The 22364-nt window shown below is 43.7% G+C and overlaps 1 protein-coding gene across 3 annotated transcripts; it reads right to left on the minus strand.

The window, feature by feature from the left end:
• Window positions 1-5592: 5592 nt before the first annotated feature.
• TSPYL5 (TSPY like 5) lies at window positions 5593-10124 on the minus strand. Of its 3 annotated transcripts, none has more exons than XM_008523653.2 (2): window positions 7773-10124; window positions 5593-6468 (listed from the first exon to the last, which is right to left on the minus strand). In XM_008523653.2, exon 1 carries the CDS (start codon window positions 9968-9970, stop codon window positions 8723-8725), a length of 1248 nt encoding a protein of 415 aa, XP_008521875.1. In that variant the 5' UTR covers window positions 9971-10124; the 3' UTR covers window positions 5593-6468; window positions 7773-8722. The 3 variants fall into 3 exon arrangements, with proteins under 3 accessions (XP_008521875.1, XP_008521876.1, XP_070487897.1); XM_008523654.2 differs by having other exon boundaries at window positions 7739-10124; XM_070631796.1 differs by having other exon boundaries at window positions 8308-10092.
• Window positions 10125-22364: the final 12240 nt, after the last annotated feature.

Genomic DNA, 22364 nt, shown 5'->3' on the forward strand with positions numbered 1-22364 from the left:
CCCAGAGATTAACTGCTAACTGGAAAGGGAGATATATCTTTACAAAGGAGAGATCTAGTGCTTACCATCTCAATAAGAGATCAAACGACTGGCACACAATGGACAACCTGTCATCGTGCCTCATTCGTGTAGCATTCTTGCCAAAGGCATTTCACTCAACTCTTCAGTTTACAAGGAATACAGGAGACAGAGGAAAAAGTAAAATTACACCAAGAAGAAGCAATTAGACAAATCCAGAATGTGACATATCCTATAAGACAACTGGCCTAACTTCTTCTGAAAGTCCATGTCATGAGGGAAAAAAATGAGATTATTTTTGTTTTAACAAGACTAAGGAGATAACAACCAAACGCAATGCCTGAACATTATTAGATCTTGATTTTAAAACAAATACTATAAGATAACCTTGGGAACAATGGAGAAATCTAAATATGGACCAGATACTAGATGGTATTTGGGAACTGCAATTTTCTGTAGTGTGATAATGGTTTTAGGATTATGTAGGAAAGTATCCTTATTTTTTGAGATTCATGCTGAGGAGAGGTGAAGTGTCAAGACACTTAATTCAACTGGTTCAGCAAAATATGTATACACCAATACACATATAGAGAGACAAAATAAATAGGGCAAAAAGTTAACAATTATTGAACTTAAGTGGTAGGTATATGGGTGATCATTGTACTTTTCTGTCAACTTTTCTGTATATTTGAAATTTTTCATAATAAAAAGTTTGAAAGAAAAAAACCTGTTGGGTCAAATAATGGAGGGCCTATTATGAATTTCTTAGGACTTTGGACCTTACTCCTGAAGGTTTCGAACAGGTGACTGACATATTAAATTTACATTTTAGAAAGATGATTGATTTATTGCATTCACTCAACTAGCATTTACTGACCACCTACGTCAAATGTTGAGTGAATCCTGAGCTAGGTGCTGTGGGAGATAGGAAAACCAAAAGGCATTCACTGCCTGGCCGGAAAAGCGTTTACCATGTAATAAAGGAGATGAGACACAAAACCCTGAGCACAGGTAGAGCTTTCTTGTCAGAAAAGGTGACCGGGAATGGTGAGGGGAAAGCGCAGATGCACGATGCCTCCAAGCATGTTCCTTGTCACTACATCATCCAGAATGGATGAACCTACAGGTGACTAAAATCTCCCATGAATTCTAGCCCCTCGATCTCTCCTTACTCCTTGACAGCAGAACCCCACTCCCACCAGCGATGCTGAAAAGCGCTAGATTTCCTTGGAGTGCGGGAGTGTGACTCATTTCTGTTCCAAGAGACCTGATTCAAGCCTCCTGAAATCCACTAGGGACTACTGGCAAAGATTTTCTTCCTGACAAAGACAGAGACATGTAAGAACACTCCTTCCCCTCCTTCCTGCCTGCCTTTAAGTGTGGTTGGGTGAGGATGTGATGCTTTGAGGTGGGGAATCATGAGGGGAAAAACAAGAGAAGAGAAGCAGAGAAGTGGACCCAGGGCCATAATATCACTGAGTGACTGAAGCAAGCCTGCAACCTCCTAATACCGGACTTCTTGTTATGACAGAAAAATTACCTCCTTTTTTCCAAATCATTCATATTCATTTATTGATTCTTATAGCCAAAACTCCTCAATCAGCCTCCATCTGCAGGCAGATGTGTCTAAAACCAATGCTGACCTCAGGACAAAGCAGTTAAAGGAAGGACCAGTCACCACTCTAGATCACCAACCCATCAAGTCAGTTCTGCCCCTCACTGGGCTCTTTGGGATGGTCAAGAAGGTTCGCATTCATATGCCAGCCCTACCAGACTGGCAGTTATTGACTGATGTACCGTGCTGAGGGTTCCGATGCACCGTGTGAAGGGTTAAATACAAGGTCTGTGGAAAGCAGTGTCTAGATTCACAGAGCCAGATGTCTGCTTGGGCCTCATGTTTACCATCACATATATGGATAGAGTGCAGAATCAGAAGACCTGAGTTTGTGTCCTGGCTGTACTGCTTACTGGTTTCGTGATTTTGGTCAAGTCATTTAACCTGTTTGAGGCTTCTTACGGGACTGTTATTATTGCTGAGATACTGTAAGTGAATGTGCTTTGTAAACCATGAAGTGTCCCACATGTGGGAGCTCTTTTGTCTTAGATTTGTCAAACCTCAGCTGAGAACCAGGGTGAAAGAAGGCAGGGATAGAAAGAAGGAATTCAAAGTTTGAGCCTTGGGTAGTAACAACACCTGATAAGAGGGTGCTGATCTGGGGCAGAGAAGCAGAACTAACACGAGGCCAGAGTTTCAGGTGAATCAGCAAAAGTGAGTTGAGGCCTAAATGGTGAAATATAGTTGGAAACGATACCAAAAGCACAAATGAAGATGCTAAGGACAAAGAGAAAGAAACCATAGACTGGACAGCTGGGACTCTTTTTTTTTTTGCTGCCCCAACACCTGAGGCATATGGCCCCACCCATCAGTAAAAGTGGCTCACCAAGGCCAAAAAAGCTCAAGGGTGAGAGGGCAGAAGGAGTTTCCAAAATCTTCAGAGGGGATTTGAGGGCAAAGTTCCCTCCCTAGGGAGGCCACCCAGGGCAATGTGCCTCCTCCTCCAGTTGCAAATCACTGGAGTAGACCAGAGGTTGGAAGCCCAAAGCATAAGGAGAGGCAGTCAGAAGGTGACAGAGACTTTCCATAAGCTAAGGGTAGCAAGACCATTTATTTTCCTGTCGTCCCTCAAATATGGCATAGCACAGACCCACGACACTTCCAAAAAATCCCAGCAGGTAACAAGCTAAGAAATCGGAAGAGGGCCTTTGTAATAAAAGTCAAAGTTGAGAAGACAGCCACTCTTAGCATAATGGGAACTACTCCAAGAGGCCCTACTCTCCAGGTTATGAAAGGCCTGAGTGCCTTGTGAAGTCTGACCTAGAGGCCAGAGAGGGAAAAGAGGCTTCCTTTAGTCCCCTCTCAAACCAGACAGATCTAAAGCACTCACTAGTCCGAGGCAGGAAAATGGAAAAAAGAAACAGACTGACAAGCCCAAAGGCTGAGAAGAGGCTGAAACCCAGGAGGAGGCAGAATTCAAAGTTGTATTTTTTCATAGCTGTGTCTCTTATGTCTGAAACAGAGATTGGCACACACAGGAGGCTATGAATGAAGGAGCCCACAGGGAGGTGGCAAATCCCAGATCAGATGGGTTCTCCAAGGAACTGAAGAGAAGTGTGTACAAGGGGGGCCTGGGAAGTGAAGGCTTCCCACCTGTGGAGAAGGAAGTGTATGAGCTGAACTGTGCAGAGAGCCCCTCCCAATTCGTAACACCCCCACCCCAAGGACGCTGCCCGAGTCCTGCCAGGAGGCTGGAGCCTGAAGAGGAGCCTGTTCCCCAAACCCTCCTGCACTCCACATATTGCTAACGGTAAGGCTCTGAGTGGTTGAATTTTTGTCATTGTTGTTGAAAATATTCAAAACTGGGAGATTCTGCATAAAGATCCCAATTCCCTACTCCTCTTTGAAGATGTAACAGCACTAGGCTTGCACTGCCCAAGGTAAACAACCAGCTGGAGCTGCAAAACGGCTGTCCTAATTTACACACCACCCCCATCTTTCTCCACTGCTCCCCGGCATGAGGCCCCATCTGGTTGGAGTGTGGGCTTTGCGTGTTAGCCTTATAGTAGTAGTTACTTCTTATGTCAGTCGGTTTCTGCAAACAGTGGAAAGTGGGTGAGAACACACTTCTTTTGATAAGTGAAGACTATTCCTGTTTTCAATCAAAAGCTATATGTGTAGTGGTTTAAAAGTGTGGTTTCTTGAACCAGACTGCCTGAGTTCAAAGCCTGGCTCTCTCTTTACCAGCATGAACCTAAACAAGTTACCTTTTCCCCCCATTTCTTCATCCTATTCTGTCATTGGGAATAATATCACTTACCTCATAGGATTGTGTTAAGGATTCAATAAGTTAATCCTTATGAAGTGCCTACAACAGTGCCTGGCACACAGTAAGTCTCAATAAATAGTAACTATTATGACATGCAAAGTACGTATGTATTAGAAGAACAGGATTTAAGATATTATTATGGGCTGAATTGTGCCCCCTCGAAATTCATATATTAATGTCTTAACGTCAAGTACCTCAGAATTTGACTGTATTTGGAGATAGAGTCTTTAAAGACATAAGAGTAAACAAGGTCATTGTGGGGGACCCTAGTCCAATGGCTGGTGCCCTTATAAGAAGAGATTAGGACACAGACACACACACAGAGGTAAGGCCATGTGAAGACACACAGAGAAGATACCCATCTCTAAGTCAAGGAGAGAGGCCTTCAGAAGAAACTAACTCTGCCAATACCTCCATCTCAATCTTCCAGCCTCCAGAACCGAGGAAATACATTTCTGCTGTTTAAGCCTCCCAGTTTGTGGTACTTTGTTATGGAAGCCCTAGCAAACTAATACATGTCCTTATGAAACAAATTCCACCTACTTCACAAATTTAATTACCAGCCTAGCCCTGAGGCATTTGAATATAAACTAGGTTTTAAATTCATTCAACATTTGAGCACCTACTATGCCCTGAAAACTGCACGTTTATTGATTCAAGCCCTTCATCATATTAACCAATTTCATTTCCTTATCATTTAACAACCCACTTCTAATTTTTTCCAGCCATTTTCTGCTAGGCAGCTTTATGTGGCATTTGGTTGTCTGCTGCTGCTTCTCCTGATTAATGGAAAATGATCTCTGCATCTGTTAAGAACAGCAGTAGAGATCCTAGTTCTCGACTCCGGCTAGACATCAGAATCACCTGGGAAGTTTTTAAAATACCTCTACCTAGGCCCACCCCTTCCCCATTCTGATTTAGCTGATACTTGTGTGGAGCTGTGGCAGTATACTTCTTTAGGCTTCCCAGAGAATTCTAACGTGCAACCAAGGTTGAGCACTGTTACTCTAGTTTGAAAGGGCCTGGAAGGTCACCTTCTTTGCTACTCAAAGTACAGTTCACAAACCACCAGTGCTGGCATCACCTGGAAGTTTGTTAGAAATGCAGAATCTCAGGTTCTGCCCCAGACTACTGAATCAGAATTCATATTTTCACAGGATTCCTCACACAATTCAGATGTACTGCAAAATTTGAGAAGCACTGAATTTCCACTAGAATCACCTGGAAAGCTTGTTCAAAACAAGACTACCTCGGGGCTGGCCCCGTGGCCGAGTGGTTAAGTTCGTGCGCTCCGCTGCAGGCGGTCCAGTGTTTCGTTGGTTCGAGTCCTGGGCGCGGACATGGCACTGCTCATCAGACCACACTGAGGCAGCGTCCCACATGCCACAACTAGAAGGACCCACAACGAAGAATATACAACTATGTACCAGGGGGCTTTGGGGAGAAAAAGGAAAAAATAAAATCTTTAAAAAAAAAAAAACAAAACAAAAAAAACAAGACTACCTGGCTTCCTCCCAGGACCACAGAATCTCAATCTCCGGTGAGGGCCTGGGAATCAGAATTTTACATATTTTTATGTAGTTAGTCACGCAAGGGCCTGAGGCTTAGGACTAACTCATCTAGGCCAACAGATCACTCCCCTCAACCACCCAGCCTCTGCTTAACGTTTCTTTTTTGAAAATAAAAAATGTAAGAGTTAAGACTTTTATTTTTCCATCATGCATGCAAGCTCACAACTATTTATACTGTTTAGGAACACAGAAATAATTGCATTATTACCAAGGTGTCAAATTACCAAGTAAGACAACCAGTTACTGATTACTTTGGGGAGGTTATTTTCACAGAACACAGCAAAATTTCCAAATTATACTTCCAAGACCAGGGTTATACTATGAGACCAGGACAAGCTGATAATAATTCTAACAGTCATACAGGTCTCCATCTTACACAAGAAAAAAGGCAGATATTCCAGTTAAGGGTCTCAAGTAAGCACCTTATCATATCTTTCAAAGAGTTTACAAAAGAACAGTCTCTCCTTCTGTTGACGTAGGGGAAAGGAAGCAGCCGCTTCATCCGTTTTTGAGATTCCTTGTTAATTCTCAAGACTTCCATTTCTAAGGCCCGTCTCTGGAACTTCATTAGTTAACGTTGAAAGCAAAAAGCAGACCTGATGTGATAATGATAGTGCACCCCACCACCATCACCACCAAAAGAGAGTCCCAATTTCCCAAAGTCAACACAGTTGAATTGGCACAGTGTCCTGGACTTTCAACAAAGAGGACAAGTGGGGAGAGGGAGGTACAGATGAAAACAGGTTGGTCATAATTGATAATGGATGTAGCTAGGCAATGGGCACATGGGCTCCAAGGACCATCCTCTCCACTTCTGTGCATGTTGGAAAATGTCCATAAAAAAGCAAAAAGTTTAAAAAAACAACAGCAACAACAAAAGCAGACCTGTACAGCTCTATTCTCCCATTAGACAAAAATGGGGAACGTGGTAAGATCTTACATAGAGGCAAAATAAGCAGCATATAGCATTAATCTTCCATACATATAGGCCACACCTAGAACAAAAGAGAAAGCATCCAAAGTAATATTGTTCTGTTTTTGGTTTGTTTCTGTGATTTCTAAAGTCCACTAATGATGAGATAGTGATTGGACAAAACTTTGAGGATACCCTCATCCAGGCATCACGCTTGCCCACAACCCCTTTAATTCTCCCATCCCTGCCCTGGGGAAGGTCCCTCCCTGGCTCCTCTATCACTGAGAGAGGCATACTCTCCCTGAGGCTTCTTAGGCCATTTCTATCTGTGTTTCCAGGCCCACTCCACACCAGGCTCATTCCTGCTTTTGCTCCAATTCTCCTGTCTAGCACATCCTCTCTACAACTGAGTCAAGGCCTTCTTAGCTCCTGGGGAACTTAGAATGAGGTTTTCCATAAGAAAAAGGAAGTTGGGGGAGGGCAAATGTAGATAAAATCCTACTTCCCCGCACTCAGGCATAAGAGGAGAAAAGAGGACACAGACTATCCCAGGCAGAGAAGGCCCAGCTCAGCCTTCACACCCACTGGAAATGAGCCTTGGAGATCCAGAACATATTCTACCCACCCCCATTCCCATGCCCCAGGAGAGCACCTCAACATCCCCCATACTGGAGACTAAAGCCTACTCCTGCAGGTATTTGAAGGTAGAAGCAAAGAGAGCAAAGGACTGCTCAGAGTGGGACAGGTGGGGAATACGGGTCCAGACGGCCAGAGGCTACCACACAGGAGGAAAGAGCAGGAGGCAGCTGGGTCTTAGGGGGCACACAGAAAAAGTTGGAAAAGAAGTAAACACTAGCCCACAACACTGCTGCCTTGAGTTTATAATTCTAGCAGATGCATAGCCATGAAAAGACTTTTCAACATCAGAATTACAGAGCGAACCCAGGAGTTGGGACTGGGGTCTGACCACATACCCACTTGGCCTTCCGGCTTCCCCTACCCTCTGCCAGCCCAGTGTATGTACACATAGCAAGTCCCCAGCTGTCACGCTTGCTGTGTGTAGAAAACCCCAGTTTTTTAGTTGTTTTGTTTTCCCTTTCTGAGGTGTGGTACCATTGAAACAAAACAAAACAACAAAAAAAAGAAAGCCAGAAAGGGGTGGAGGAGGGAGGGAGGAAGGAAAAGAGGGAGAAGAGGATAAGATGGAGGGAAGGAAGGGGGAGTAAGGAGATATGGAGGTGTGAGATGAAGTAGACACAGACCCACAGATCAGAAATGTCTCTTCCCTAGCACCCATACTATACCACTCTGGTCATATGTGAAGAAGAGATAAAGGGAATTGACAAAAGTACCTAGATTCTATGTTGGTCCAGTCCCCATCCTCACCTGGAGCCACAGCTTGACCACAGTGAGCACATGTTCACACATACCAGCCTACCCATCTGGGAGCCAGAAAGGTTCCTGAAAGGCTGGGGAGGGTAGGTGTGTGTCTCATGCATTGGCAGGGAGCCTGGGTCCACAGGCAATTGTTGAGGTCCTTGTTGACCAGGAAGCCAATTGGGGCCAATAATAACCTAGACAAAACTCAATGGCCTGATAGTGATGGGGCATAGAGCAGACCTTGACAAAAGTTCACCAGTAGCAGGGCCCAAGGGCAGGAAGAAATGCATGATGGTGTAGAACACATGGCATACTGCTTCTCACCCTTAACTTCATCCATGCCTAGCAGTCCAGTGCCATTCTACTGTATGTCCAGCATGACGGTAGCATGGGCTGCTGACCAAAGCCAGAGACCTAGAAGGTGGTACCTTGGCTGGTGACTCTAGGACCATGGAATAATCAGTTTTGGATGATGGCCAATACCATGTGCACTGGCTTCATTTTGCAGTGGCAACAGAAAGGCTTGTCATGGATGCCATACCTGGTCATCATGAACACAAAGCCCAGCAAGTCACTGGCTGTGAAGTAGCAGAGCTTGAGGATACGTTGGTTCTTTTGAAGGATGACTCACGAGTGTCCAGGTTAAAGATAAGTGGGAAAGGCCAGAGCCAAGAACAGGGTCCAGGCAATGTAGAAAAATGTGGCACACATCTGAAGCATGTGTGCTTAACATATATAAACAGTTGGGATGAGATCACATAACATGTGACACTAATGTAGAAACGCAAGAAGGCCATGGGAGGCAAAAGAACATGATCATAAATGCCATATTCTTGTAACTGAAGTCCAAAGGGAATGCAGTGCACAGAGGCCAACATGAGGAGAAGGCAGACAGCCAAACATGTGGTCAGCCAGGCACGGGTCCAGCAGGAGGTAGTAGGGAGACTTGTGCAGGATCAGTTGGACTTGTTTACCCCAGGCTCAGGGGTCTCCGCTGGCTGCTTTGCTGGACCTTGCCTGCCCTCCTTTCCTTTTTCTGCACGGGCCCCTTCACTCATAAGGTAGTACTGCAGGGGATTGGGCCACAGTTCCTCGTTGATTATCTCGACAATCTTGTCAGACTCAATGGAGCTGTGGTTTGAAAACCAACCAAAGAAGCTACGGCTGTTGTCTGGGTTCCCCTGGCATAGGGACTGGAGATCATGCCCTGGGAGCCACTGGATCGGAGTCGAACGAGAAACCACCTGACCTGAAGGACCACACCCATATTCCTTGATGAGCACCTTATTTTGGAAATATGGGTTGCGCCCAAAGTAGAACTTGATTTTGTAGCCCAGTCTGGCTAGGCCAAGCTCTTCTACCTCCAAGCTGTTTAAGTAGCTGAGTACCTCTTTATCTTCGTTGTTCAGAAAGGATGATAGCTGGGGGTGGTTCTGAAAAGCTTGCCCCCAGAAGCCCGGGATACTCTGGATGAGGAGATTCCTGCGCTCTAAGTGGTGCAGTCGCAACTGCCCAAACTTGCGCGAGAGCCGAAGGTAGGCCCTGTCCGCCTGGGCGTTCATGGTCTCCAGCTTCAGCTGCACGGTCTCCAGCGTATCCATGCTGCCATCTGTAGCCGGGGGCCCTGACCCTGCATCTCTCTCCACCTTCTTTTCCTCTACCACTGGGACAGAGGCACACTCCACAGTGGTCCCTTTCTTCAGCTTCCCACCGGCTATGGGCTGAGGGCCCCTACCCACTGCGCTACAGGTTTCCGGGGCCTTCCTCCCTGCAGGGCCACGCCGATTTCCAACGCGGGCGCTATTTTTCGGCCTTCCCAGGGTTCCCACGGTTCCCGCGAAGGCAGTATCTGTTGCCAGGCGCTCCGAGAAGCATGTGGCCTTCCCCGGGCCGGGCCTGGACGCAGCCTGCCCGCGACTGCCCACAGCTCGGGCCCGGAGCGCGAGGCCACAGTCCAGGGGGGGGCGGAAGGCACCCTCCTCCCCGGACCGGCGGGGCGGCGCGGGTGCAACGGTTTCCAGGCCACCCCAACCCGCGCCAGCCTGCACCTGTGCCGCCTTGGTTTCCTCCCCGAGCCTCTGGCACTGCGGAGGGTCCGGGTCGCGTGGGGCGTCGTCGGGAGCAGCGCGCACTCGGGCTTTGGCGCGGCCTTTGCCCCGGCTTTTGGCGCGGGAGGACTTTCTACCTCTACTTCGGCCGCTCATGGTGGTAGCAGACGCTGCTTCAAAGCCACGCTCCGACCCCACCACCTCTGGCGCCAGCTCGCGGTCCCTACTGCGCGGGCCTCTCCATGGCAACCGCCGTCGTCACGACTGTACGACTGTACCGTCGCGCGAGGACGGGCTGTGCCCGGTGATTGGCTCCGCCGCCGCAGCTGCGCAGGAGCCGACCCTCATAGGCGCCCCCGCCCGCATCTCTCCCTAACTCGCTTTCCCTGTTAGGAAGCGATGTGCTTCCCTCTAGTTTCTTCCCTTTGGTCTCAGTTTGTGCCCTCGGGGTCTCACAGGACGTGTCTAATTCGTCTTATAGAAGACAACGTGAAGACAGCCATCACGTCCGGACCCCGTCATCTGCTTTCTAAACTAAGCATCTTCGTTTCCTTCAGTTATCTCTTCTGACATCTGTCATGATGAAACTGCCCTTGTCCCTGAGTCTCCTCTTTGAAAGCCTTTGCTGAGGGATTTGCCCTGGTACCTTAACTCCAGAGAATGTAAAGGTGGGTACCATAATGCCAGACCACAAAACGATTTGATAGGTGGTAGGATGTATAGTAATTATAAAACTAATAGCAACTAGTGTATTACGAGTGTCGTTACTTTCCAGGCACTTTACTAAGTTCTTTATATGCGTTATCTCAATATATGAGGGTGGTGTTGATATCATTCCTGTTTTCCAGATGAGAAAACTGTGGCTCAGAGATGCCAAGGAACATTCCTGAGATTACACAGTAAAGGATGGAAGCACAATTTAAACCCAAGCCTATCTGACTCATAACCTGTGCCTTATATTCCCAAGTGGCTAGTCCTTCCAGGCCTGCTCAGCTGTCAGTTCCTTTGCTGGCTCTTAAGAAGGCCAGCCTTGCTTGTTAAACAGGTATCACCAGAGCACCTCTTCTCCCTGGGAGCGTCACCAGAGTCCTCTAGCTGCCTCAGGCCTAGTGTACAGAGCTGAACTATCATTCAAGGCATAGGGCCAGGAGTGAAGGCCAAAAGTCAGAACTCCTGTAATTGGAGTAAGACAGGAATGAGGCCAGCGAGTTTAATTATCATTCAAGTTGTGGAGCAGGGTTTCCCAGCTTGAGGTTCAGAAGCACAGCCTCCATAGTGGCAGTGAGGAGACCCTAGAAACTTCTTAGACCCTTCATGGAAACAGCCAGACAACCTATCTCATGTTTCCAGAGGGTGCCCTGGACTACGCTCTTACTAGCCAAGTGATAGGACCATGTAATAGTATGGCCAGTGGTAAGACAATGACCAATATGCAAGTGTGAACAAAAACCTTTCAAAGTTGTCCTTTCAGGCTCAAAGAGAACCTGAAGGCTCTTGCCACCAGCTAGTGGAGAGGTAAGCCCCACAGCCCCTGGGATCCCAATACCTCTTTACTCTCATTAGTCAGTGTGTGGCTGTGGACCAGCAGCCTGGCATCACCTGGAAGCTTGTTAAAAATGCAGAATTTCAGGCCCCACCCCAGACCTACTAAATCATAATTTGATTTTTAACAAGATCTCAGGTGCTTTGTGTGCACATTAATGTTGATGCCTAGAAGACAGGGGAAAGGAGGAATTATTTTGATATAGGTGGGCCTTCCTTTAATCCAGGCCAATACAAGTGACCTCTAACTTTCTCAAAGACGCTCCAATAGCATAGAGGGCTCTACATGATCTGGCAAGTACCCTCCCCACCACCAGCCAACTTACCTCTCTGACCTCACTTTTTTCTCTCTCCCACTGCTTCTCCAACTACGCTAGCCCCCTTGCTGTTCCTCAGACTCACTAGGGAAGCTCCTGCCTCAGGGCCTTTGTACTGGCTCTTCCTTCTGCCTTAAATGCTCTTCCCTCAGATGTGGTTGGTCATCTTGGCTGGCTCTCTTCACACTTTGCTTAAATGTCACCTTCTCAGTGACCATCCTATTTAAAATTGCCACCCATTCCTATCCCTCTTACCCTGCTCTACCTTTTCTTTGTTCCATAGCACTTATCACCTTCCAACACACTATACCAATTATTTATTATGTTTATTGTTTAACTGTGTCTCCTCTCTAGAGTGTCAGCCCCATGAGGGCAGGGATCTTTGTTTTGCTCACATGTGACTACAACAGTGTCTGATACATGAAAAGCACTCAATAAAGAAGTGGTGAGTGATAGAACAAATTGAAGCAGAGTTTTTAAAAATGGGTTTATAAATTGGTTGTCTGAATTCAGAATGCTCCTTTTTCCCCACAGAAGTAAAGTCATAGATGAGGGTTATGTACTCAGATCCACACATTGTACTCATAATTAACTATGAGTAAATTAAACTCATAATTTAGCCAAAAAATTATCTTTTTTTATGGGCATGATTCATGGACAATCTGTAGCTGAAAATCTAGAGTAACAAAGTAAAATATTAAGTTAAGGGAATTAATATTTGACTTAAATGAGATTAATCCAAGGATTACCTTAAATTCTTGTTGAAGGCGCTTTCATAATCACTTCTTCCCAAGGCCTTCCATCATCATCCCAGACCACAATAAGCAGCCCAGTCCTTGATCTCATGGAGAACTTATTAACTGTAATAGTCATTTGGTAATTAGACATGCAGTTTTTTTGCCAGTCCTTATACAGAATTACCTCTTAAAATAAATAACCACAGTCGGGAACTCTCGGTACATCTCAGCAAAAAAAAATCAGCCAAAGCAGTCACCGTCCCTCTACAAACGGCAGAAATTGATGGATTGGCCCACTTCACAGAAGCACTCACAGGTTGACCAACCTCTGTTGTCAAAAGCCTTAATCCAGCGTCAGCATTTGCGTCATTTAGCACTCACCCAGGACTAAGCCACTCCAGGATTAATGTAAGCTAGGCCACTGCAAATTATGTTTATTATACAATCTGCCTTGAGCCTTTTTTCATCATGTTAAAGAGCTAAGCATCAGGGGAAGGGAAATAAATGTGAGACTGACACCTTCTACACAGATGCTTCTCTCGCCCAGGTCGCCCAGCCTCCATGGCTTTTATATTTAAGAGGCTGGTCTGTGCTTCTGAAATGAACTATTGGTTTTCTTCTCAAGTATTAATATTTAATTTTCTATGGGACTATAGTTTGGGTTCCCAATTAGATAGTAAACTATGGAAAGATAGAGACTCTCGTTTTTTATCCCCAAAAGCACCTAGCATGGACCTTGCACATACTAGTTAGTATAATGAAAGTTCACATTTATTTTGTACTTTATACAGTGCCATCTTCTAATTCATATAATCCCCACGACCACTCCACGGGGCAGGTGCAGTTACTGCTCCTATCTTAGAGATGAGGTTACTGCTATACAAAAAGGATTAGTACCTTGCCAAAGGTCACACAGCTAATAAATGGTTTTAGCCCAGGCAATCCAACTTCAGCACCCATGCTGTTAACCACTACTCCATGATGTAAAATTATGGTTTGAGAGATTGAAATTTCAAACTCTCTCTAGTGGGTAAAAATATCTTTCCATTTTCAAAAATTATATGTATATAATTATACATACACATGCATACACATACACATTCATATACATATACACATAAACATACTACATACATACATCAATTAGTCATGAATGATTTTTGTATGGAGTGTGTACCTGGCACGGCAATACTCAACATAAATGAGTTTTATTTCAACAATCCATGTTGGGAATAAAGTATCTCCATTTGCACTGCATTTGTCGTAAGCATTCTGTGAATATAATGAAAGAAAGGTGAGTTTACTATCGTTAACTTAGAAATCTGGGGGTGTCTTGACCTTTTTCCAATGATTATGGGCTTAAGTCCAGGATAATGTAGGCATTTAATTGATTCTTTTAAATGTGATATTTCATCATTAGCAAATATTTATTAAAAACTCATAAAAAACACTTTTCAACATATTAGAATGACTAGTCTTCACTTTTGTTCTCTGAACATTGTACTTCCTCCATTCCTTTTAAGGTCAGTTTTCCTTGAATCGTAGAAATTAACAAGCTGGGAAAAAGACATTCCAGTCATCCAACCTATTCCCCAGCCGCGAGAACAACATTCCCCACAGTTTCTCTGGCGGAGCTTTAAAATTCCAGACTTGACATTTTTAGCCACAGGGCTTTTCTCTTTCCCCAAGGAGACAGTTCGAGTCTACTAGATGGCAGTGAGTATTGCTTAGTGTATGGAATTTTGCTAACTAACCCTCCCAGGTTATGGAAGATCTTGGAAAAGAAGGGAGTGATGCAGAGAATATTTTAAAAACCAAGGAGGGAGAGAAAAATCTACCTCATGGTAAATTTCGAAAACTACTTGAACTTAACATCTTGAAAAATGTGTCTATTCTTCCCAGTTACCCCTAAAAGAACAAATTTTTTTGGTTTTTTTGAGGAAGATTAGCCCTGAGCTAACTGCTGCCAATCCCCCTCTTTTTGCTGAGGAAGACTGGCCTTGAGCTAACATCTGTGCCCATCTTCCCCTACTTTATACGTGGGATGCCTACCACAGCATGGCTTGCCAAGTAGTGCCATGTCCGCACCCAGGATCCAAACTGGCAAACCCTGGGCCGCTGAAGCAGAACATGTGAATTTAACCGCTGCGCCATGGGGCTGGCCCCAAGAACAAAATTTTATAGTAGACCACCTAAGTCCTTCAGTTCACATCATATAAGTAGCTGTAAAATATTTTGAAATACTGACAGATATATTTTTTCTTCTTGGCATTTCCTTCTTACCCTACAACATTTTCACCATTAAAATTAAATCTTCACGCTAAATCTTTTGTCCTAGAGAAGGGAAAATACCAAAGAAAGCAGCAAGAGCAAAATTCAGCAAGTCAAATTCTTCACTTTGAATTTCAGAACAGACTCTTGAGAGGGGAAGATATAATAGTATTGAAAGAGAAAACATTATCTACCTCTTCAAAGACAAATCCTGGAGCACTAGAGCGTAGAGTTTGTAACATAAATCATAAATAAGGGAAAACATATGATGATATACAAGCCATATCTCCAAGACACAAAGAGGAGCTACGAACCTTTCCTGAGCTGGGGTTGAGGAGCTTGGAGAAAATTTAGAGTGTGTAGTTGGTGCAGGATTCGAGAAAGGAATTCTTACAGTTACCCCTCCAGGGGTCAAAACCCTCCCTGGGGGAGTTGGTAGAGACCATCCTTCCTAGAAAAGACAGGGATTTGAGAGTAAGAAGGACTGTTCCCAACTTGAAAACTGGAACTCAGATGAGAAATCCTCTCACAGGGCTTCATTCCATCACAGGGTAGCCAGGAGAGTATAAAAGCATGTATAGGATAAATACTGTCAAAGGAAGTTCTGAAATGGCCTGTCTCTCCCTCCACCCACCCTACTCACAACCTCAGAATGAAGTGCAAAAGCAGCTGCACATTCCTCGTGTTTAGTAGAGAGAGGCATGGAGGCTGGCTAAGAGCATATGGGGAATCCAAATGGGCCTTGCATTGTCAGCAAAGAAGATGCAGAATGAAGGACTTGATGACCAGAAACCACGGGGGACATGCCTCATGAGCGGACACAAGAGGAGTAGAGGCAGATTTCCAAGACCAGGCAGGTCCAGCTAAGCCTCAGCAGAGGCCAGCAAAGACAGAAGACAAGATTCACACCAGACCCTCCTCCATCAATGACAGGATGTAAAACCCTTAGCCCTGGAGAGACGAGAAAAGGAACAGGGAACATACTAAATGATTAAGTATTTACCTAAAAGAAACTGAAATTTTAAGTGCTCAGTAACCAAGTCGCTTGAATTGCTAAGTTTAAGTTCACCTGAATTTTATAAATTGCTGCAACTATGAAAATTCATACTCACTACAATAGTAGTACCTAACCAGACCCAATATCTAATAGGTTTAGTCTTGCAACACCAAAGCTGGAGAAACTTGAGACAGGTGACTTTAAAATTCCTTAGCAGATGTGACATCGATAGTTTTAGAAAATAACAGAAAGTATTAAAGAAGCCCTCATAAAACACAGTTGTGATTACGAAAATGAAGAAATACATGAAACTCCACTCACCAAAGATGAGCATTTTCACTACATTTAAGGAGGGCCCCCTAAAGCAAAACTAAGTGCTCTCCAAGAAATTCTTCCACTAATTGGTTATGGGTTGAATTTAGAATCATGGGTGCACCCCATTTATTGCATTTATTATTTTAATACATACTTTAATAACGTCACACACTCGAATTCTTCTTTAGTTTGGTTACATGTGCAAGCCTTTGTCTCCAACCAGATCAGAAGCTCCGTGAGTTTCAAAGGCTCAACTTGCCTTATACATATGCTGCACAGTGCCTTCTCCCTGAATTACGCCACAGCCCTTCGTGTACCAAACAGCCTTCATCAATTTCCAAACCAAAAACAAGCTTTCCTCAGTCAACACCACCATGTGTTGTCTAGTGCGGAGAACAGTAGGATGCAAGATCTCTCTCTTCCCTACTATCTCTTTTTATGCCATTCAGGAATGTTTTGTTCATGTCATACCCATAATTTTTATTATCTTTATCATTCCCTTTCATATATGTATTATTCCCTGTTCTTACACAGACACACTCTTAACATCCTTACTCCTTCTCTTCTTTCCCCAAAATACCTTACTAGTACAGAAATATTCTAGATAAAGAAGTGATGTTGGTAGATTTTCACATAGAACATTGACTGGGATGAAAAGATCTCAACAGGACTTAGATATGGATCTTGGGATATCCCAGAAAAAAGTCATTAAGAAAGGGCAACATGGAGAACAGAAGCTGGAATCGCCTTCACTTTGTATAATCTAAGATCCTGCATGGATTACACCAGGTTCTGAGATTGAAGAAGGCCAGGGTCTTCATGGAGGAAGATGGCCAGTACCAGCATGGAGTTAGGGTCCTGGGGTGGGGGTAAGGGAGTGAATCCTCTCATATCACCCAACACATCTCAGACACCAGCCAGGTAGCTATGATGGTGAGAAAAACCAATTAGAAGACTCTTCCATTTATCAAACAAGCCATCAGTTTTTCATGAAGCTAGCAATTTACATCGAAGACATGGGAAAAATGAATGAAGATAAAATTAAATTGAATTTTAAATTAACGGGCAAGCATCCTGTGGTTATAATGTTCAGCTGTATGTTGCAATCAACTAGTACTCATAAGTGTGAGGCTTCATTGTTCCATTTCCTTTCACCTGAGCTAATTTAAGTGGAGATACTCCTTGCCTTCTGGAATGCCTGCTTTATTTATTTATTAATGCTATCTGATAGCAATAAGATATTTTTAAAAGAACTTTAAAAATAATGGTCAAGAGAAAGGACAAAGGAAGATTAACACCTGGAAGATTAAGAAAAAACAGAATAGAGTGAAGTACCCAAATGTGTCCCATTCCATTATGTCTTCTATACTTACTAGAGGCTGGCCACAGGTTTGATTTTGACCTTTCATCCACAAGTGCAAAGACAGAAATCAGATGTGGTATAACATTTATAATGTTTGTAACATAAATAAATAAATAAATAAAGTTCTCAGAGAAAACACATTCATTCACAATCCTGGATCCAGGGAGGAATACCAGCACTGAAAGTCCCAGTAGTATCCTGACACTGAATCCAGCACCATGGGCATGTCCTATAGTACCTGCCTGATAGGCTGGTGAGCAGGACAGAAAGCCACTTTGTAAAAGCAGTTCCATAGTGGTTCAGGTTCAAAGCTAGAATGGCTTTATCCAAGGAAACACAGTTTGTAGAATTTAGAGAAGGTCGACATGTATCCCAAAGTCAGCCTCTGCAAATATGACCTTCCTCCTCAACTGACATTGTACCTGGAGCCTGGGTGTCGTCTGCGGTAGACATCACATGAGGAACAGACTGGTAAATTTCATTCTGTTCCCTGCCACCAAATGGGTACCGAGCTTTCCTAAGAGCCATGCCCTCCTCTCCCATTCCTTCCTCTGTTTTTCTGTCTCCCCTCACCGTCCTTTCTTTGCTCCTCCCCCACAATGGTGTGTTTAGAGAAACCATTCCAGTTACTTTAAAAAATATTTTCCCACTTTAAGTCCTCCCCCATTCACACACAGACTGAGCTGAGTCCTCACGGAGTTAGTCTATGTTTTGCTCTCAGAGTGACTCTGTGCCTTGGTTTCTCCCTAGTGTCAGAGTGGTTGTTCAGATCAGAGTTCAGGGCCAGGGCCAGGCAGGTGGTGTAAGGGGATGAAGCAGGCCCAGTACATGTCCTCGAGAACTGAGGAGGGTGTTATGCCCCACCTCAGGCCAGCAGTTGCCGCTCAACTCCAGCTGACTGTAGCCATGGAGAAATCTGCATTTCTTCTTTTATGTGAAATTTCTCACTAAAAATCCTGTGAGAGCCAAACAAAAACTTCTGTTGTGGGCTCCACTCTGCAACCCCTGTTCTATACTTTTGTTTTTTTAAAACTAAGATTTTAAATGAAATCATTAACAAATGTCTGGAAATTATTTGAATTCCTCCAAAGAAGAGAGATTTGTGTGGCTGTCACTTGAGAGCAGCTTTTGAAAATAAAGAGTGGTAATAGGAACACTGCCTTGTGTTGTTAAGGCAAGTAAGGAATTGATGGCAGCTGGGAGACAGCTTTTACTCAAGATGGGCGCAAGTAGGGGATTATATTTTTGTCAAGCATAATTTTTATCCTTTTTTATTTTAAACTTCAAAAGTGATGATTGTTATTTTTAATTGGTTTTATTTCCTCATATTTAGGGGTTTGTGCTTCCTGTGATTTCTTAACGAGTGTAACTTAGATCCCAAAAACATTTTTAGCTCCCTACAGTATGAAGGCTTTTCAAGACCAGCTCAGAGATACGTGCATGCTGCTCACTGCCCCCAACAGCCGAGTCTGCAAATCTTTAGTGAGGAACTAATATACTTCTGACACAAATGGCAGACTTGGGTGATTAACTATGCCTCTCGATTATTTTTTTCCTCCCTATCTTAATCAATACCCACATAATTGGTCAGGTGGGCCATATGCCCCTTCTGATTCACACATGAAGACAATTAGGACACCAGCCAGGTAATTGCTTAAGCTGGCATTTTTCTAACTAAGACAGGAAAACCTGAGGAAGGCTTTGTCTTAGAAAAAGCCAACTCTATCTGGTCTTGAGCATGATTCAGTACTAATTTATACAATATCTAGCTAAAAATGGGTATAGCCACATGTACACAAAATATTGAATAAAAGTGAATTATGTGGCAGGAATTTCCAACTGCAGAATCTGGACTGAAATGTGATAGTAAAAATCTAATGCGATAGTAAAAGTCTACCATGAGAATAGTAAGTATACTGCACATACTAAGATTTTACACATACTCTGAGAGGGAGATGCTGGTCTCTGGACAGGAACCAGACTACCCTTCTCTAGGACTGGAGAAAGGAAGAGCTCGGAGACTGGCGTAACCTCGCAGCTATGAGCTCTAAAATGATGGGGGAAAAGATCGAGGAATTCAAGGCCAAGTACAAGGAAAGATAAAAGATTTATTCTCTGGAACTGGTACTTATAGATGGAACTCCTCCCATACCGCACCCCTCTTTTAATGTAAAATAACTAAAGCTAAACAGCATGGGGTGGTTGAGATTTCTGGAAAGTTAGCTACTCCTAGCATGGGATCTGTGAGGCAGGAGCCAACGGGAAGCAAAACAAATAGCAGTTTGAACAGGAACTATTATTTTATTTAGAACAGAAAGAGAATATTTACCATTCTGTGGCTAAACATATGACCTATAGTTGAAGGGACCAGGAGATTTATGCTTTCCTATGTGACATGTTCTCTTAATTCCAAGCCCCCCAAGCAGGAGCAGGGGAGGACCCTAGAACTGCTGCAGCAGGGATGGTCCTGGAAATGACAGTGGACACTGGGCAGGCTTCTTGTAGAAGGTTCACAGCAGGAGAGAGACCCTGAAGTCCCCGGGCAGCCCACGCACTACACAGGGAGAACTGAAATAAAACACAAGGGTTCCTGGGAAGGAAATGACAAATATTCCTCTTGTCTCTTGTCTTCCATCACTCAAACCCATTAAAAAGTAAAACAAAAGTACCTAAAAGAAGCAAACAACAACAATCCTTTCTCACAGTTTATAGTCAAACAAGATTTCAGCAACCAATGATGTTTAAAAAATTACTGCCTTATACCTCATGTATTACACTAATAAATGAATTCTTTCATCATCAAGAGAGTTTATATGGCATTCTCTTGATCGTGAAAGAATTCATTTGCTAGAAGAGAATTCTGGAAAAAGCCATGTTAAGAATCATGCTGGCATAATTTAGGCTTATCTAAGGGCCTAGCCTTCTGGCCTTATTTTTATCATTCAGTAGTGATTGAAAAATATCATTACAAACCACCCCAGAAACTAGACAGTTAGTCAAGTAACATGTGATTTTTAAAATGAAAATAGAAAATTCCTTTTATGTGTTTGAGATCATGTACGTAGGATGAGACAGGGTGGGATCATGTGGGATGGAGGAGGGGATTGGCAGAAAAAGTTTGCCACAGGCAGGGGCCTAATTTATGAGTCAGCATGTGTTGGGATCTAGAGAAATCCTACCCAGACCTTTATGATTTTGAATTCAGAAAAGGAGGAGCTACCTGTTGAGAAGCGGCAGCAATGCTGAAATTGGGGAAAAAGGAATTGGGGCCTGAACTAGTTCCCTATTGCTGCTGTAGCAAATTAGCACAAATTTAGTGGCTTAATACAAATTTATTATTTTATAGTTCTGGAGGTCAAAAGTCCAAAATGGTGACACTGAACTTAAAACCAAGTGTGGCATCTGTATTCCTCATGGACGCTCTAGAGGAGAATCCATTCCCTTGGTTTCTCCATCTTCTAGAGGCTGTCCGCATTCCTTGGCTCTTCCAGCCACCAGTTGTGTCCTCATAACTCTGCTTCCATCCTCGTGTCTCCTTCTCTCACTAGCTCTCCAGCCTCCCTCTTTCACTCTTAAGACCCTTTGTGATTACATCAGTCCTACCAGATTATCCAAGATAAATTCCCATCTCAGAATCCTTAACTTAATCACATTTGCAAAATCCCTTTTGCCAGGTAAGGTAACATATTGACAGGTGCTGAGGATTAGGGTTTGGATATCTTTCCGGGCCATTATTCTTCCTAACATATGGCCATAAACTGTTGTGTTGTTTCTAAAAGATATGTTAGAAGATTTACAATCCATTGTTATGCTTGATAATTGTTCATCTTTTTCATATATACTATCTTTTTATACCTGTGCCCTAGATCTATTTTACAATAATAGTAGGTAACATTTATTAATTGTTTTCTAATAACCCAGTACTATGCTAAGCAACTTACTTGCATTTTCATATTTAAGCCTCTCAACAACCCAATGAGATAAGCGCTGTTATCATCCCCATTTCATGAATGAGAAAACTGGGTCTTAGAGAGGTCAAGTAATTTGTCTAAGGTTACACAGCTGAAATTTAAACTTAGGTCTGTCTGGCCCCTAACCCATAAGAAACAACTAGACTGAAGCTCACAATAGCAGTAGTGTATTTCTTGTTCATGCTCCATATCCACTACGTATCTGTCTTGGATCTGCTGCATCTCCACATCCTCATCTGAGACCCAGGCTGATGGAGCAGCCCCTATGTTGTATATTGCCCTTCTCAGATATTGTGTTTGTTAGAAGAGAAGAAAGAGAGAGAAGGTGGAACCTCACATGGACTTTTAGAGTGTTATCTTGGAAGTGACGTGCATCACTTCTGCTCACATTTCATTGGCCAAAGCAAATCAGCAACTAAATCGAACATCCATGTAGCCAGGAGGTATTAATCTATTGCTGACTAGGGCTGCAAATACTTGTAAAGTATAATACGGTCTATAACAGCTTTAAGTATGGTGCTGTACCACTCATTGAAAATGAGAGGGAAAGTAATCCTTTATCCACTGAGTCAAGATGATTTGGGAGCTCACTTACTGGCACAACACTCATCTCTAGGCCAGGTGGACTCCTGGTTCTGTGTATAAGAAATTACCCGTATGGAGGGAAATTCTCAGATATTGAAATCTTCCTTCATCCACGTGCCCAAATTGTCTAACATTCCACCATTAGAGAGAAAGTTGTGCTACCTGAGGATAGATATGTGGTACTAGGAGTTATGAATTGTTCTTCAAGAGGACTTCCCCCCAACTAGTAAGACTCTAGATGGATGTAGACCTCCCTCAAAACAGCAAGTGAGAAAGAGTGAGGGGTCTCCAAAAGTCCTCTCTAGTCCAAAGACTTCCAAGGATTCTACTCCAGGTGAAGAATAATACTCTTCTCTGAGGACAGTTCTTAGTACCCAAGGATTTGGAGCGATATCGCATCTTGTACAGTGGTCCTCAAACTGTGCTCCAAGGATCCCTTGTGGTTCTTTACA

Source organism: Equus przewalskii, chromosome 8, assembly GCF_037783145.1.
Source record: "Equus przewalskii isolate Varuska chromosome 8, EquPr2, whole genome shotgun sequence".
Classification (NCBI taxonomy): domain Eukaryota; kingdom Metazoa; phylum Chordata; class Mammalia; order Perissodactyla; family Equidae; genus Equus; species Equus przewalskii.